General features: G+C 42.3%; 1 protein-coding gene across 7 annotated transcripts in view; it reads left to right on the forward strand.

Annotated features, from left to right (window-relative positions):
- Nucleotides 1-19,026, forward strand: part of OSBPL5 (oxysterol binding protein like 5) — a 221,781-nt gene that overhangs the window by 172,474 nt on the left and 30,281 nt on the right. For all 7 annotated transcript variants that reach the window (XM_039533779.1, XM_039533778.1, XM_039533781.1 and 4 more), the window contains 2 exons: nucleotides 554-638; nucleotides 12,077-12,248. In XM_039533779.1, the coding sequence (XP_039389713.1) occupies nucleotides 554-638; nucleotides 12,077-12,248 (257 nt within the window). The remainder of the gene's footprint in view (nucleotides 1-553; nucleotides 639-12,076; nucleotides 12,249-19,026) is intronic.

Below are 19,026 nucleotides of genomic sequence, written 5' to 3' on the forward strand. Positions count from 1 at the left end.
TTTTCCAGGCATTAGCAGGACTAACTAAATAATTTAAGAGCAAACTGGCTTACATGGTAGCAGCCTGCTGGAAAGGCTGATGCCACCATCTGAGGTGTGAGTGCCACCTGCTGTTCTTGCAGGAATGGAGAAAGCTGAGGCTTTTTGCCACTGGTGTTGCAATACTGCAGATGGACTCAGCAGCGAGCGCTGTGCTGAAACGTCTTGTGTAAGAGATGCAGTAATTGCACGTTTTTCTCTTCCATTTCTCTGTACGCTTGTTCACAAGCTAAAGGAACAAAATCTCTTCAGTTCTGGGGGTATACATCTACATTTCTAGTGGTACTGACAATAAATCAGTCTTTGGGCTGAGCCAGACTTGTGTCAACATCTTATTACTACTTTGGAGCGGTGGCTGGAATATTCTGTCTACTGATGGATCTCTCTAAATTACTCCATCTGTTCCTCTTCTTCCCCCTCACAGATACGCTCGGCCCATGTAAGGGAAAAATTCACAGAACTGTTACAGCCTCCTCCTTGCCTTACCTTTTTCTTGTTTGTGTGTGACTCCTAGGGTCCAAAGGGAGAGAATGTTGGTTCCATCACTCAGCCTCTTCCCAGCAGCTACTTGATCTTCAGAGCAGCCTCGGAATCAGATGGTGAGTTCTGATCTGCCTCTCCTCTCTCTTCACTTCTTTTCCACAGATATAATGTTCATCATGAATCCAAAATAAGAGTTTGATCATGGGAGCTCGAGTGCCTTCTCTGGTGTCTCTTTCCTATTTGGGAAAATAAAGGTTGTGAATGGATAGGGGGAAGGATCTTTGTGGCTAAGGTTTTATGCTTGGACACAGCAAGGCAGGACAGAGCCAGGGATGGGACGTGGGTTTGATTCCTGGTTCTGCCATAGACTCTCCACGTGACTTCAGGCAACTCATTTACAATCTGTGCCTGTTCAAATGGGGATAACTTTTTTTTCCCCCTATTCTTGTCTATGTAGATTGTAAGATCTCTAGGGCAGAGGCACTCTTATTATGTGTTTTGGTGCCCTGTTGTGTTATGCACTTTACACCGTCTGGTCTTTATAGGTTCTACTGTAATATAAATAATAATTTGCCTCTCCAATGTTTAAAGGAAGAAAAATAGATTTGACGTGACTGATTCAGTGAGGGATCCAGCTTGAACTCTAATTCACGTGTGCATTTATTCTTCTAGGCATGTCTTCCAAATTTTGTTTTGTACTAAGTCATATAATTAGTTAGAAATATTTGCTCAAATATAAATCCATCTGTATCGACACACAGTAACAAAATACAGATTTATTTGAGTTACTAGCATTATGTATCATGATATCTTGGATGTGTCATCTTTACTTCCCAGAATAGAAGGTGGGAAGTTGTATGTACTACAACAAAATTACAAACGTATAAAAGGTTTGTACACTACATTGTGACTCGACTGAAGGTGCAACTTCCTCCAGTCTAGATGCTGCTGAGAACCATACTTGGGGTTTTCAAAGATGTTTAAGGGAATTAAATGCTCAACTCTCATTGACTTTCACCTTTGTTCATGTAGGGTGGGATTTTCAGTCTACTGCACCTGGCCAACCTGGAAGCCCATGGATAGTATTTGGCTTAGGAAACCTAGGCACAGGTGTGAATCTGAGTGTTTCACACCAAGGGCCAGCAGAGCTCAGGTGGGTCACAAACATGCTCCACCTACTGCTGAGTGGTGGTGGCTCACTGAACAGCCACCTGTCTGGACTGATTGGAAGTGTGTCTGGGAACAAGATACACTCTTGCAGATGGAGGGAAAGTGCTGGGTCAGCAGACGTGTAGAAGATGGAAGGGAGGTGAACACCAAATTTGGGATCAGGAAGGGATTATCCCCTGCCTAAGATTGGCAGATATCTTGAAATTTCCCTTTCATTGGAGCTCTGAGAAGTAAGCATATGTTGGTTTCATGGGGCCATGCTCCAAATGCTCAATTTCCTGAGTGCAGAAAACTTGGTCATACATTCATCCTCTTTCTGTAGATAGTCCTTGAAATAAGACAGAGGGGAATTTGTAGGACATCCACCTGAATCCTCCTTTAGGCATGGGCCCAAAGAAGAAAATGTGTTGGTGAGGAGAGGTCTCTCCACTCATCCTTCCCCCTAAGTACTGTTCCAGGGATATAAATGTGATCAGCACAGATAGTCGCCAATGGATCCACATCTGCCTTTCTTCTAGAATCCACAAAACTAAGGGAGGTATATGTAGGTCAATGTATGATAAACATGCCAGCTTGCTATGTGAAAATCTCTCTAACTCTGTAATGACTACAGAAAAGCAGTGGTTTGTAAGTAGATAAGAAGATTAAAAACATGTTTTCATTTCAGTTGACCTTCAAAGTACTGTAATTCTTGGCCATATCAAATTAACCCCTGCTGCTGCTCATAGACATTTTCTGCCTGCCCTAAAGGGGCACCCAGGTGGCCATCCATGCACCTTGGGCCTGATTTAAAATCTACTCAAGTAAATGGATGCCTTTTCATTTATTTCAGTGGGCTTCAGCTCAACAGTCCTTTGGCTAAAAGTTTGTTTCAGTTAAGTTTCACCCAGCCCAATAGGTGTCAAATGAAGCACAGGGGCTGCTGAATGCATTTCTGGTTGTGTGCATGGAACATGGTTAAGTGCACCAGCAAATCAAAGAGAAGGCATTCCAGAGATCTGGTTTATTTCTTTTGTTTTTAATTTGGGTCTGTGCCTGCTGTCCTATCTTCCATTGGGAAAATAGGGTTATGCATGGTGGGAGAAAAGGCATTTTTGATGGGGAGAAGTGCTTTTTCACTGCTGTGAAATTAGGTGGAATTTGTGTAAAGCCAAAAGAGTGCAGGTTTTATTTTGAATATGGTTGGTTCCTCCCTTATTCTACCACTTTATAGTATATCTTATTTGTGAAAGGAAATACAGACTTCTACCTCACTCTAAATATCTCCTATGTAGAAACAGCTATGTTGATTATCATACACACACCTTTTTTTAGCTTTCAAATATGCTTACCAAAAAATACAAGCATTTCAAATCTGTCAGCCCATCTGATAGAGGAAACAAACAGAACTATTCCTCAGGCTTTTGAGGCAATTGAATGACTTCAATAACTATCTATCCAAGCCTTAAAAGCTGCTATTTCCTTAGAGATCAATGTTACTTGCCATTCCATTAACTTAATTAGAAGATGTGCAGTGCGAACAGTATGGTCTCTGTGGCATGTGCTTGTTTTAAAGGAAAATTGCTGTTTGACAGGGCACTACCTCTTAGCATTTTAGTCGTCTTCTAAAAAGACTTCAAACTGGAAAAAGCTTTTCAACATCTGACACAAATTTTAGGGCCAAGCTGGCAAAGGGTGGTGCCTGCATGCCATCTTTATGATCCCCTTATCACTAGGGCTCCTGTGGGCTACATGTGTAAGTTAGAGCAGCCCTGAGTCTGCTCTAACTTACACCATCTAGTAATGGCCTCCGAGAAGCTGGGAATCTCCAGACTAGAGCACTGCTCCAGTTGTGCCCTATTCCTCTGGCACACCCACAATATGCCCTGATATATTGTAGGCCAGAGGGATAAAAGGGACAGAATGCCCCTCCCTGAGGAGTTTTCAGTGTTTAGAATCCTTTCTAAGCTTTCTGCCAAATGAATTATTATGAATTTGTGATAACCAAGAGATTAAAGTAGTGGGTTATTGTGGCATATCTTTAAGTCCAAAGCTAAGTAAAGGACCCTTAGGAAGCAGATCTACACCATTCAGGTGAAATCACAGCTAGTACCTGAGATTTTTGCCTCTTCACTTGCAACAGGTGCATGTGACCTGGAGAAAAGCTAATGTGATCTCTTACTTTAAAAATGGGATCAAGGGAAAAAGCAAGAACCCAGAGACCTGAAATATGACCTCTCCATTCAGAGAGTCTAGAAACAGTGATTCAGGATGAAAGATGAGAATGCTCTTGTACGGCTACAAGAATAATCAAGGGCACTCAGCACAGATTTGGAAAAGTGGAAGTCATGCCTAACAAATTTCATCAACTTCTCCAAGGAGGTGTCAATAAGAGTTGGCAGAGGTGAAGCCACAGGCATAATCTGTGTCATTAGCCTTCGTGAAGGCTTTTGATGCAATATCACACCAAAAGATGTTAGCATGAAACATTTAATGAGTAGGGTAATGATTGTGGAAATTTCAATTAGATAAAATATTGGCTTGGTAGCTGAAGTCAGTGAACAGTGATAAATAGGTATGGATTGAGAAGGAGATATATAAATAACCAAAGGCATCGCTGTTAAGATCCATACTCTGTATTGATCATTCGGAAAATGTAATACACAACACTGCATTAACATTGGCAGATGACATGAAACTGGTATAGTCAGTGTCACAAAGGAAGGGAATGATTGCATGTAGAGAGTCCTGAATAAAATGGGGCAAAGTAGGCAGACAGTGGAGAAATGTTCATTTCAATATGGATTGAGTTTTAAAAAAGGCAAGGAGGATTGTGCTTAAATCATTGTAAGCTATGGGACAGTGGTCAAATGGTGACAGATTTAAAATATAAAGGGGTATGAACTTGAAGGTAAGAAAAGACCAGGCCATAAGGTGGTTTAGGAGACGCTTGCATACAAACAGTTTTTGTTTTAATGCATTGGACAACTACAGATAAAAGCCAGTCAAGAAGGTAGGCACTTGAAGAGAGCAAAATAAGTTAGGGAGATGAATAGACCCAGATGGCCTCTTTCCCATTGCATAACATTAGTATATGTTTACAGTGTGTCCATGGATCATGAATCAGTCTCCATGCAGCCTTGACTACGTGCTTCTCAACACAGCTCTCGTGCTAATAACTAGTGAGAACATTTGGTAATGTTAATGGTAATTCATGAGGAATTCCTACTTTCTAGAGTACTGAGTTACATGATCGGTTTAGCGAACAGTCCAGACATTCAGCTACATCACAATCAGCAGCTTGGTGTCCTATTTTTCCTTTTACAATTTCAGAATACATTTTTCTGCTGCACCATCTGTGACAGACTGTTGGTAGGATTTAAGGCCCTAGCTTATGGACAGCCCATGGAAGTGCCACTAATCTACAGTAAATTTCACATTCCATAAAGTCTGGTAGCAATCTGACTGCCTTGTTTTCTCACATATGGTTGTATTTGGAGACCTCTGGAAGGTCAAAACAGCCCACAAGGCTCAACATCTACAAATATAGAGTCTTCCTTTTGACATTTCCAGTAAAGGAATTCTATGTTCTGGAGGCTAGCTATTATGTAAATAAGCTACACAGTGAAGATTTCTTCTTGTGAGTGACTTTAGTGTATTGATAAAAGTTGTCATAACATGGCCCAATCCCCCTCTCTGTACAGACTGTTGAGTGGACCCAAACACTGGATCCTGCATGTCTCTAAGGCTCCTGAGTCTGGGTAGAGCCAGGTCACTGTTCCTAACTGTGTAAACAATAGACAGTTGTCAGATAACAGTACATTGCTGGCTGATTGTTAGAGGCATCAATCAAATAGGTGTGAGGAACAAGGCCAGAAACTGGATGACTTTAACCACCCAAGAAGTGTGATATTCTCCTCATGATGCACTCCCTGGAGTATTGTATGGCCATTTGGTAATAGGACTTCTAAATAAAATCAGGAAAAGGGATTCAGCCTAGCCATCCTGTGTCCCCAGTTTTGTGGATGGGGTGGGGAGGGGAAGTGTTCCCAGACTGAAACTTTAGTGCATAGCAATAAGCTGCAGGCTAGAGCAGATTTTTCATTGGAGTTGATGATGAGCACTGAGAGAACCTGTTATCCCATTTGTTATCATATAATGCAAAACATGAAGACCTAGGGTCATCTTGATTGTGTGACTGATAGTAGCTGATTGTTTGTGAAGGACTTCAGAGGTGAAAAGATGCTAATATTCTAACTGCATGACCTTCCTATAAAATATCTGATTAGCCTGGTTATAGATCTGTTGAATGACTAGGACATGCCTACTGTGTTTTGTGACCAAGAGTTGAATAGAGCTAGAGGGCTGTTCAGGATGATATTGGGTTTTTGTTTTGTGTTTTTTAATCATTCATTCCCCCTATTAAAAAAAAAACCCAGTGATTATTTGAGCTGCTTGCTCACTCCCATCCAAACGTATAGCCCCAGGCTTTGAGAGCTGTAGCATCAGCTCTCCTCTGATATGAGCAGTGCATCCTGGGCTATGTCTAGAGCATCTTTACAGGGGACGGTAGTGATCTGAATATACGTGGCTGTATTTCATTACTTGTCTCAAATGGACATTAAGAGTTAGTCTGGATACCACGCCTACTGAGCCAAAAGGCATGGGGAAATGTATAGAATATTTCGCATCAAATTTAAATTGTGGTATTGCAGGGAAAGGCAATAAATGCAAGCCCATGTTACCTTCCTTAGGCCCAATTACTAGGGGGAGTAGTTTGGAATACAAATAAAACCATAACTGTACCCAATATCCTTTGTTTTCAGTTTTTATTTTGTTTAAAATTTCCCAGGTATTTCTCAGTGTCTATTACAAATATTTTAAAATGGGTGAAAATCAGTGCAAAATATTAATTTCCCAGTTTTCTGGGTAAATATCAGCATTAATACTGGGGGACAGGAGGGCAGAAAAAAGCAACAAATAAAGAAAAATAAGGTGTACTGAAACTAAAAGCAGTTTAATGCTGTGGTTTATTTCATGAATAGTCCATTAACAGTATGTACACGTATATGTACATCTTCCACTACATTGTGTTACTTTAACAGCTTATTTTAACACAAAGACGTCTACCTAATGCAATGGACTGGATTTGCTCAACATAATCAGCATTTTCAGGCGTGGTCCAAAATTCATGTGAAAATCCAGTAAAAACTGAATAGCTTTTTTTAAAAACCCAAGAATTTTTCAGTAAAAACTGAAAACAAAGGGCCTTTGCTGTACTGCAATATGTTTAACCGTTTTTTTTTTTTCAAGCTCTTTTTTTTATTGCAATTAATTAATCGTGACTGTTTTTACTGCAACCATTGCAGAATTATGCACACGAGTGCCAGAGATGGAGTGTAAGTAAGGTCAGTGCCAGAAGTCCAGGGAGATTCCTCTTCTTTCATCTTTGTGCTTTGTAATCCTCCAGGACTTCTCTTAGGTTGCAAATGACTGTTCTGGAATTTCAAAAGTGAATTAGTGTCTATCCAAAATATACTTGTTGCAGTCTTAGATTTGCCATCGTGTTTTTAGAGTTTAACACTTTAGTTTTGGGAATTATTTTTCTTCTCTCAGGAATGGATTTTTGTTCCATTTATTGCCCACTATCAGATCTGGTTACAATTTTGAAAAACCATTTTATCCAAAAATGGCAAATTCTTCATGACATTGTGTTGCTAGTTTTGATCAGTTCTACCTGCAGTGTACATATACAGCTATGGTAGCTGTCTTTTGGGTGAGGTGGAGTGGGGTGGAGGGTGGGTTCAGGTGTGAATGAAAAGGGTATGTGAATGGTCTGTGTTTATAATACCTGGTGGCAGAGGTGGGCTTAGGGGTGGCTGTCCAGAGCAGTGAAGTGTGTGCAGGTGGCAGGGCCGTCTGGAGGAGGGGCAAGTGGGGCAATTTGCCTCAGGCCCCCACGAGAATATAGTATTCTATAGTATTGCAACTTTTTTTTAATGGAATGCGCCCCTGAAATTGCTTTGCCCCAGGCCCCCTGAATCCTCTGGGCGACCCTGGCAGGTGGTTGGGTAGCTGGGAGGTCAGTTGGTTTTACAGATAGTACAGGGCAATGGTTGGAACTCTCACAGGGGTCAGTAGCTGGAAGAGCCAATCCAAGGGGCCAAGACAGTGGGTTGGGGAGGCGAGGTGACAAGGCAACCAGCAGGCAACAACGTGTTGCTCAGACAGCTCCCTCTTCCTGTTGGGGTCTTTATATAGTCCAGGCACCCAATGAGAGTGCTGTCTGTCCAGCCAATCAGGGGCCTGGGGTGTGGCTGCTACAGGGCTGTAGGCCTTTAGCGCTAAGGCTGTTGGTCAGTGGCAGTGTTTCAGTGCATTAATGTGGTGCTAAGGATGCCACTTGGGGACCTGGTTGGCCAGGGTTCAAAAGTGGGGTCCTGATGGTTTTACTGAATTTTAGCTCCATCCATCCTTTCTAACTGGTCCTGCAATCAGGGTCTTTCCCAGCGCCCTTTGACAAAATACCCATTGACTTCAATGAAAGTAAAATCAAGCTCAGAACACTTACAAGACTCTTGAGAGAGTTCTTGGGAAAGAGTCTTTTGCTCCAGAGAAGGGACAATATGGGTATTTTTGAAGCAACATATACTTTTTGCATAATTTCTATCATAAAGGAGGAGTTGTATTACAAGGACTTTAATAATTTTCACTTAAACCTTATGAAAAATGTTGCCAACTACTGTAGTTGGAGAAGACAGTCTTTCATCTTAGCCTGTGCTTAGAACAAAGCACTGTCCACTGCAAATACAATAGAGCATATTTTATTTATTGACTTTAGAAAACTTTTATTGCACTGTTGCATGTTACAATTTTAAAAGCACCAAATCTTGAAGTAGACCTCTCTAGCCTTTAAGCACTGTCACGGTCTGAGCCTTATTATCTACCATGGCCCAGCTTTTCTTAAGGAATCAATTCATGGCCTTCAACCCTGTGTGTGTGTGTGTGTGTGTATATGTGTGTATATATGTGTGTGTGTGTGTGTATATGTATATATGTGTATATATATAATCTTCCACACATAACTACACTAAAAGAATATTATTAAGGTTGCAAAGTCAAACACTAGAAAATTAGCAAATGCCAGAATTAAAGTTGCCTGTGTAGTCTTAATTTGGGCCCCATGTGCATATGCACTATCATTCTGTCTTTAATTACATGATCACATACTGTTTTTCCATATTTCAATGTGAGATGGCTTGGACCCAGTACCTGAAAACAGGTCAATGCAAAGAAACCTTTCATTTTCATTGCCCATGTGCGCACACACAAAAGTAGTAATATCACTTCCATGTGACAGATTCTGTTCAGCTCTTCAGTAATAAAACAGGTTTAACTAGCCTGCAAGTCCTACAAACTATAGATTGTATGTTTTCAGTGTAATGCGCTGAAATTAGCGCACAGTTGTGGTTAATTTACAGAGAATGGACCCTTTCTTCTTTGCAGAGGAAAAGCCGCATCTCACTTCTAACTATGTGATGGGTATTTGAGTCTAGATTCACACCACCACCCGATGGACAAGGGGCCATGCTATAGCTTTTATCCTGATTGGTCTCTCTTGAATGCACTTTTAGCTTAAAGTGAATAAGTGGCCATTCTTTGAATATTATTGATATGCTTTGTGTGCGAGTAACAAGTTTGAATGCTAACGCAGGATGGGCTATTATAGTAGATACTCTTTTGAGTTGGGTTTAAGAATGACATTGTTAGGTGTTTCTGCATTTGAGTATTAAGACAAAGATTTTCAGAAATGGTTGGCTAAATTCATGCTTGTAGGCCAGATTTCTAAAGGTACAGAGAGGCACCTAGTGGGATCTACAGAAATGTCTAAATACCTTTTTGTAAATCTGTGTGTTAAATCCTTAAAGCCATGTCGTCTTGTAATGTGTCTTAAGCACGTGCTTGACTTCACACTTTACATGCATTAGAGGTTTTTTTTCTGAGTTGGGGCCTAAATAAGTGTCATTGACATAGTGGGAGCTTCTGATTTGTAAACCAGACCACATTCAAGGTCTATATTTGAATGTAGGCTCCTAGCTTTTTAACTCTATTTTTGAAAATCTTGGCATGAACAAAATGCACAATAAATATAGCATGTGCAGTGTTTCCTAATGCAAACCGCAGTTTCCATCCCATAAGACTGAAGAATAAAAGATTAAATTGCAGTGCATTTTCCTCACATGGAGTAAGCTGAATTGATTGTCATCTTGATGAGTCAGGTGTGTGTGTGTGGGGGCAGTGTAGTTATGCTCAGAACACCCATTAACACTAATGAGTTATCCTTGTAAATCCTCCATGTGGCGCAAAGAGAATAAATCTCTGCATGTAAAGCCTTTGATATGCAATACTTGTAATTGATTTCATATTATTTTGTATTTTACAGCAGTCCTGACCCTGCCTGAGCATTTATTAAACATTATGCATGGTGTTATTAAACAGCAAGCCAGTGCTGAAGGAATTTCAAGGATGAAATAAGACAAAATTACTGAGCTCTGATGTTTTACAGTTTGGTATTAATCTAGAATTCAAGATCTTCATTCCTTTCTTTCTCTCACTACTCTTCTGTAGCCTTTTACAAAAGTGATTCATCAAAACATAGAAACCTTGTAGAGTTATAAGTATTTCTTTCTATACAAATGACCCAGACCTTTTTGAGCTCTATTTGCTGTCCTCCTAGGGCTTGGTTTCTGTTCAAGTCAATGGAAATTTTGCCCAGTGGAGATTCGGCTTATGAAAGCTGTTGAAGTCAATGAGATTTAAGTGTGTTCTTGAAATTAAGCATCTGCTTTCCTGCATGGCAGTGCATCCTGAGAGTGGGATTTGATCCATTGTAAAATTAAACGTGAAATTCATGTGTTACAGTATTTTCCACTGCTATTGCTATGTCCTCCTTTGTTTTCTTTACAGCTTCTCAGATACATTTTTAATTATTCTGTAATGTAATTTGAGATGCATAAAAAGCTCTCTGTTGTACATGTTAAAAATTACTGAGTGCCTCTCTTGGTACCTCAGTTCTTGAATGCGCTGCAGATTTGCCCGGTGTCCTAGCCTCTGTGACCTCTTGTTGATGTCACCCAGAACTCTCAGCTGCTGTGTTACCATTTTGGCTCAGGAAGAGCGAGCTTTGCTGCTGCTAACTGTGTCAGCTCCCTGGTGCACCAGCTTGTCCACTTGGCCAGCAAACTCTTCAGGACTCCACCAATCCAAACCTTGCCTTGCAGTGAACAATCTGTTACCCCTTCAATTCCAGAGTTTCCCACTGATGGCTTTCTGCAGTGTCCAGTCTGTCTCACTGGACGTTCTCAAAAGTTGTGTGCTGTCTCCAATGCCTGTTAGGTTAACTGAAGCCCCACACTTCCTTTGAATATAACAGCACTGAGATGGTTTTGTAATAAAACAAGAAAAAGTTTAACAAAGAACATAGGTTTAAGTGATTTCAAGGAAGAGTGGAAAAGAGACGAAAAGTTGCGAACAAAACAGGCTTTTTAGAGACTAAAACTTGAGCAAATTACAATCTTTGTCTAAGTGGGTTTCTCAACAATAGTCAGTTCACAGAGCCTTCAGCCCCCTTGGCTGAAGGATCCACCTCTACGACTTCAAGAGCTGTGGCCTCTTGTGTCCCTCAGGTGATGGATGCCAAAAATGGCTTTCTGTTTCTATTTCCCAGAGCCCATGGTCTCTGTACCCCAGGAAGACTTCCTGGCTCCTGAAACAATCTCCATCCCCCATTGTGATCGTGAAGTGGTCATCTCTCCCACTTGCTAGTTGGATTGCTTTGTTTACCTTATCTATAAATGTGCTTCCATTGTTTCTGGCCTCACCTTGCTAAATTTACACTGAAAAGACAGTGAAGCAGGGGAAACAGCTTTTCTTTGCCTAGAATAGGCTGGGCTCATGCCCTGATTTCCAAACACATTTTAAGAACGTATTTCTAGCAGACATCTATTATTCTTTGTATACCACCCATACATATACGTGCAATAATATTAATGACCAGTGTGTTACCAGTTTGCATATGATACCTTTTGTGACAGCTTTTCGATATAGTTTCTAACAGTGAGTTGGAGCAATGAATGTGTTAGGCCTGATGTGAGTTATAGTATGGTGTGACCTCTGTCAGTCAGGGGTGGTTCCAGGCCCCAGCATGCCAAGCGCATGCTTGGGGCGGCAAGCCACAGGGGGCGCTGTGCCTGATGTCTTTAAAGTACTCTGCCTGATGTCTCTACTGGTGAAAACTAATTAGAACTCTTGACTCTCAAATGAGAAGCTTTTGAGAAACCTTAGATGAACATTTTTGCTGTCATCTCTGACCTCCTATGCTTAGACAAGTCCTGTTGTTCTACAGGCCGATGTTGGTTGGATGCTCTGGAACTTGCCCTGCGTTGCTCCAGTCTCTTCCGACTCAGCGCCTCCAAACAGGGGAAGGATGGAGACCTGAACTGCTCTTCTGATTCTTCACATGCTGGGCTGTATAACCTGTTGCACACGGCCACCATCTCTGACCAGGAGCTCTTCCAGTAAGACTGTGCTTTTAGCTATTGTACATGTAAAGGTGTTGGTTGGTTCATACACATGACTCATTTTAACCATATTATTTTTTTCAGAATACGCACTAGCCACCATTGGCTTGGTGAGGGCTATAGTCTAACTTGTCTCTGTCTAGGTTCTTATACCACACTAATATCTGGGTATCTTTTGGGAGAGATGGGGAATAGCTCTCTTTTGGGTGCTGTTCTATAGCCTACAAACTATGAAAGGCTTGGTTAGAGTTCCAGCTGTGTGAATGTGCATAACAAAGGACCCGTTTTGCCTTAGTTGGGCCAAACTTCTGTTGAAGCTGATGGAGGTAGGCAGGGTTGTCCTTACCCATATGCAAAGTACACAGCTGGGTAGGGCACCAGGAAACTTGGGGCACTCAGACACTTGGGGCACCAAATTTCCTGGTGCCCAGCACAGCTGCGTGCTGCTCCAGCTCCTACCCTGCCCCCACTCCACCCCTTCCCCAAAGCCCCTGCCCTGCTCCGTCCCCGCCCTGCCTCTTCCTGCCCCAGCCCTGCCTCTTCCTGCCCATGAGGAGTGCAGCAGGGCTGGACCTGCACTCACAGCAGTGGGAAGTGCAGGGCCCCGATCCTAGCCGTGCCACCAGTGAGTGCTGGGGGCTGGTTCCCCCTTGTCCTCCAGCCAGCCCCCCATACCCTTGTGGAGGCCTGGGACCCCCCCCCACCAGCCATGGGGGAGGGGGGCTGTGTAGGGCCCCAGAATAGCTAGGGATGGCCCTGGGGGTAGGGGTGGGGATAGGCTTTATAGAGGTTATCAATCTACCAGTGAGTCCAGCCAACAAATGGAGTATGCTAACTGGACCTACTCGCTCTAGCATCTGGCCACCAATTGGTAGATATGGCCGTGAGTCTGATTTTGCTTATAGTGAGGTACTCTCAGTGCTAATAGTAGTACTGTGTTATACTCAGGAGAGCACACATGCTCCATGGCTATAGTTTCATAACTGCTGTCTCCACTGAGTTGGTGGGTTCGTGGTTTCCTGCCTCTTCCCCAAATGCATCATAAGATAAAATTTACATTAAAAAAACACTGCAACCATTTTCCTATCCACACTTGTAATATTACAGTAGCATCTCATAGCACTTCACTTTAAAGACTGTTGGAGTAAACACAGAGGGTTTTCTCTGTGCCTTACAGCTAGATAGGTTGCCTTAAAAATCTCTCTGGTCTAGCGGATAGGATTCTGGGCATAAAGCCAGCCTGGTTCTGCCTCTGAGTTGTCGAGTGACCTTGGGCAAGTCATTTTGCCTTCCTGTGTGTTTGTCTTGTCCCTACCCTTTGTCTCTCTTTTCTGTTAAGACTGTGAGCTTTTGGGGGCAGGGATTGTCTCTTGCTATGTGTACATGCAGCAACTAGCAACATGTTGGCCTGTAGACAATACCACACTATGAATATAAGAATATTATAACAATCGGAGAATCCAGTTCCTTTTCAGAATGTGAAAGTAATCACAAGGCAGGACACAGACTTGTCTGAAGCTCGGTGACCCAAAGCAGCAATGTATGTGTAGTTCTCTTGTTTTGCAGGCCTGTTGTATTTTCAGCACTTCATGCATTCCATTGTTCTTCAGCGCTGAGCGGAACTTCCTTTGATACCCAGCTATAATTTGCACCATAAAAAATGATCATTTGTTCTGAGTGGTTTTTGTTTGTTTGTTTGGGTTTTTTTTTGTTCTTTCAAGGTATAACATGGGGTGGGACAGAGCAGCAGGAAATTGGATGTGTTACTAGGACTTGCAGATTTAATTGTGCGTATATGTGTTTATCTTACGGGTCTGTCCTTTGATGTTGATGTCTCAGATCTCCTATTCTCTTTTTAGGAATAAGTACACAAATAATAGTGCCTGCACTGAGAGGTTTTTAGTTGGTAGTGAACCAATGAGTATTGTATAGCTAGCCTTTAAATGGGGATGGGTTGGCTGTAAGGTTTAAGTACAAAGAAATACTGATATATATATATATATATATAATTGTGGTAGAGAGTTTGTGCCTTCTTTCAGACGTGTGCATATGCCAATCTTGTGTGAGACTAAAATCAGATACAATGTGCTGGTAATGGAAATACTATTGGCACTTACTACAGTTTTGGCTGAGGGTGTGTTTGTGCTTGTTTGTTCGTATAATACTAGTCCTTAGGGGCTTCAACCAGGGGCAGCTCTAGGGATTTTGCCGCCCCAAGCACTGCAGGCACGCTGCCTCCGGTGGTTTGCCTGTGGAGGGTCCGCTGGTCCCGCGGCTTTGGCGGACCTGCGGCAGGTCCGCCGAAGCCGCAGGACCAGCGGACCCTCCACAGGCAAACCACCGGAGGCAGCCTGCCTGCCGCCCCCGCGGCGCCGGCAGAGCGCCCGCCGTGGCTTGCCGCCCCAAGCACGCGCTTGGCATGCTGGAGCCTGGAGCTGCCCCTGGCTTCAACCAGAGTTTGGGTCCTATTGTGCTAGGTGCTGTACAGATGAGTAAAAGAGACTGGCCCCACCCTAGATAGTTCACAGTCCATATGCTACCCCTTCTCTTGAGGGGCACCATTATTATGTCATGCCACAAATAAATCCACTACTGTGTCTGTCTGGATCAGAAAGGAGAATGGTGCCTTGGGAATGTGCATTCAGACCTACAGTTGCAGTTAATAGAAAGTATAGGATAAAGAAGAGACTGCGTTAAGCTTCGAACTCAAACATAAATCGTGCATGTACAACAGCTACTCTATTCTCTGCTCACTGGCTGAATTTTAAAGGCCCTACTTGGGCCTCCTGATTTACAGAACTCAGCAGCTTCCCATAGGGCCAGAATTTCAAAAGAGCTCAGCCCCTAGGCCATACTCGTGGGTGCCAAACCCTCTTCAGAGCCTGGCGCACAGTGTAGATTGTTGTCAGTTCTGGTGCGTTGTGTGGCTCTACCATAGGATTCAGTTTTTCTCAATTTTTTGAGCTTTGGAGAATTTGGCAGCTACATAACGAGGGTAAAAATTCCCCAGAGCAGCAGCGGTGCAAAATGGGGTGGGTAGGGGAGTAAGTGGAAAACCAGCTATCCAAGTGTTGAGGAGATTCTTGGTTTGCCACTCACAGGGACTCATTCATTCTAATTAAATGCCTTCCCTTCAGGGAATCCTGCCCAATTAAGTTGGCACGCTGTTATTAGGGGGCCAGTTAATTACATTTAACTGTATCTTCAAATTAGTCAAACTACTCTGCCAAAAAATAAAATGGAGACAGATGTTCTATATTTGAGGGGGCATTCCTCCCCTTGTGGGGAAAATCTTCTCTTGAGCCAATGCTGTGTTTTTCCATTGGCTGTTTCTGTTCCTGTCTTGGTGGGAAAGAAATAGAGGAGACAACAATAACAAAAATCAATCTATGTAATAATCGGAAAGAGGGTGAACTTTCAAAGCACCTAGCAGGGTCACAGCCTCTCGACTTCCCTGGAAATAAGTAGGAAATTGGTGGCTATAACCCTGCAGAAGTCCGTTTTGATGTTAAGCATGAGGCTTTAAGAGGCATAGAGACTTCTGTTTCTATGCGTAAGCCTGTCTGTTTGTTGTTGCTTCCCCCACCCCCATTTGTGTGCCTTCTCTAACTGTGGTTTGTTCTGTTTGACACCTTGATTGTAAATTCTCTGGGACAGGCACTGTTTACTTTATGTACAATGATGCCTTGACCCTTGCTTGGGGTTCCCAGGCGCTGCCATAGTAGAAATCATGAACAATGCTATGCTGCTCAGATGCACATACTGCTCTTTGATACAGTACACGTGGATGGAGGGCAGTAACGTAGCCCTGAAACAAAGGGCTTACTCTTGTTTGAGTGAGCAAAGGTCTCCTGCTGCCTTTAAACACTGTTATTACATCTCTGCACTGGGATTTGATCCAAAACCCATGAAAGCCAACAGGAGTCTTTCCATTGATTTCAAAGGATTTTGAATCAGACCCATAATTTGGCTTTTGATTTTAATGTATGTAATTACTGATTTTTAAGTTTTCCTGTTTGAACTGGTGTGGCTCCATTTCATTCTCCCCATCTGTCAAGTTTAATATTCACTCTGAATAGCATGTGTCTTCCTTTGTGCTCCTCAGAGTAGCGCTATAGCTCTGAGTATATTGAGGTCTGATGTGTAGCAGGCTGGTTTGGTAATTACTGCAGAGTTAATATTTGGGGAATTTCAGATGAATTAACTCCCCCCTGTTCCACTGCTCTGGAATAACTAAGATATCAGAAAAGTGTCATTGCAGAAGGATTTTTTTGGTTAGGAAAGAGAAGTACAAAAGGAGTAAGACTTGCCCCAGCAGAAAGTTTAAATCCTCTCACAAATTAAAGGAAGATCATAATTAACAGAAGTTGGGCTTTTTACAAATGCTGTTAAATTAAGCATGTGCTATTTCTCAAACATTGACACTGGCCCACATTGTGAACCTTTCTCTCAAGTACACACCCCCCAAGGAGAAGATTTTCACAAGGGAAGGGAGCATAACTACCATATGCAGAACACTGACAAATTGTGCTGATTGTTGACCCCAAAGAAAATAAATCAAGCCTGAATTGTCATCAACAAACAAATGACCTGCCAAACTAGCAAGTATCTATGCTGTGAGATTATGGGATAATCTCTTGCCTCCTTTCTCTCCCCACCCCCTGCCTTTTTTTCTTTTTCTTTTTATGGTCTTAAATTCACATATGCACTAAACTCAACTTCACATTAATTTTTCAGTTGTCATGCTTGGTAGTCATTGTCTGACACACAACACAGAGGCCCGATCCTGGCACTGAAGTCATTGGAGCTGCATAGTTTATAATATCAGAGCATCAGTGCTGGAATGTAATAGCCATTAATCCTCTGGCCCTAAACCTATTATCATATTGATTATTGCAAAAAACTATCATTTAAATATAGAGATTAGAAAAACCGCTCCCACGTGTATAAGACGCAACTGGCCAGACTTTCAAAAGAGCACAATGGATTGAGTACTGGGCTGTTTTAGAAATCTGAGTAGAAGTGTTGCCATGGATACTGCTGGGCGCTGAGCACTTTTTGAAAATCTGGCCCTTATATGGGACCCTAAATGGGAACTGAAAATCTGACACCAATTCTGGCTTCTGAGCATTTAAAAATGAGAGAGAGAAGCAAGTTCTCAAAGTAATATAGAATCAAAATATCAATGTCTCCAAAGAGAGGCGGGGGGGGGGGGGAGAAACCCATCATGGAGCCATTTAAAACTAGACAAAGAATTCTAATATACTGAAGAGAGAGATCCTGCTTTTGTCTGGGAGACAGACTAGGTGACCTAATGAGTCTCTCCGATCTCCATTTTCTTTGATTCTCTGAAATACGTTGGTAATGCAGAAAATCTTTTGTTACTATAAGTGAGCGCCTTGTGTATTTAAACTATGCATAGAGTTTGTATGCCTGCTAGGATTCACAAGATGAAACCTAATAAGCTGTGTGTATGCTAGTAAAATTGTATAGTTCAAGAGATCATGATCTCTACTGTCAGTATCACCTACTGATTAAAATTAGGACAGTCATTGATATTGCACTCTGGGATAATTCCCAAGGTTATAAAACCAGACACTGCATGGAGGCTTCATAGGAGACTGTGACATTCCAGAGTGCAAGCCAGGCTAGTGAGGGACTCTGGCACCCCTGCTCTGCAACCTTGGTGCCTTACAATGCCTTACAGCAGTAGCTCCATCCTGGGCCTGCTCACAAACAGACTTCCAGCATGGAAGCCACACCCTGAGTGTCTGTGTGTAACTGCAGCCTGCCAGCCACACTTCGCTTACACTCTGGCTTTTACCAACCTTGGTTACTCCTGTAGGGTGACCTGACATGCTCCCAGTCCCAGATCCTCCCCCCCCCCCCCCCCAAAAAAAAAAATGGTGGTCTGTACTGGCTAGCCCTCTCCTGGACAGTCCAGAGATATTGGGTCCATTGTCCGTTTAAGGGAACAATACACAGCTTGCCACCTTAAATGGAATTACCCAGACAACTTAACTAACCCAGTGTGTTTTCAATTAAAGAATAAAACACGTTTATTTAACTACAAAGAGGTTTTAAGTGAGTACAAACAATGATGCATAAAAGTTAGAAATGGTTACAAGAAAAATAAATATAAAATGCTTCCTAGTGCCTAACTTAACAAACTATACTTGATTCAAAGTACAGTTCTTACCAAAGTACCATGCTTCCAACAGCATTACCGACCAACTTTTTCAGGTCAGGGCCCCTCCCCCAAAGTCCAGGGGACTTTTGTCCTCTTAAGTGCAAAGAGGGAGATGGACAGGGCCAGAGATAATGTGGGGTGTTTGCCCCTCACTTGTATACTTCACTCCCCCTCATAAAGTTCTTTTCAGTTGAGAGCAAGTAGATGTCTGTTGAGGAAAGATGCTTCATGCTGTTTTCTTGCTGAGATGTAGATTTTTCTTTGTCTCCTTTCTTTTCTCTCTTGCGTTCTGGAGACTGTTTACAGTTTATATGCAAATTGGGGTAACCACAAACAACCTTTTGTTTAGACCTGCTTGACCACTTGTGCCTAATTGGGGTTTGAGATTGAACTACGTGAGTTTGCGCATGTCCCTTTAACATTATACAGGGTGGATTTTATAACTTTTTTCATACAATGTTGCTACATACATGTCACCTATATTATTGACCAGTGACTTACTAGTTTTCAAATGATACCTCACAAGGCATATTTTGTACAAAGATTATTACATGAGTGTGTAGGGTGTGGATGCAGGGGTGCATT

The sequence above is a fragment of the Mauremys reevesii genome, linkage group 4 (genome assembly GCF_016161935.1).
Source record: "Mauremys reevesii isolate NIE-2019 linkage group 4, ASM1616193v1, whole genome shotgun sequence".
NCBI classification, from domain to species: domain Eukaryota; kingdom Metazoa; phylum Chordata; order Testudines; family Geoemydidae; genus Mauremys; species Mauremys reevesii.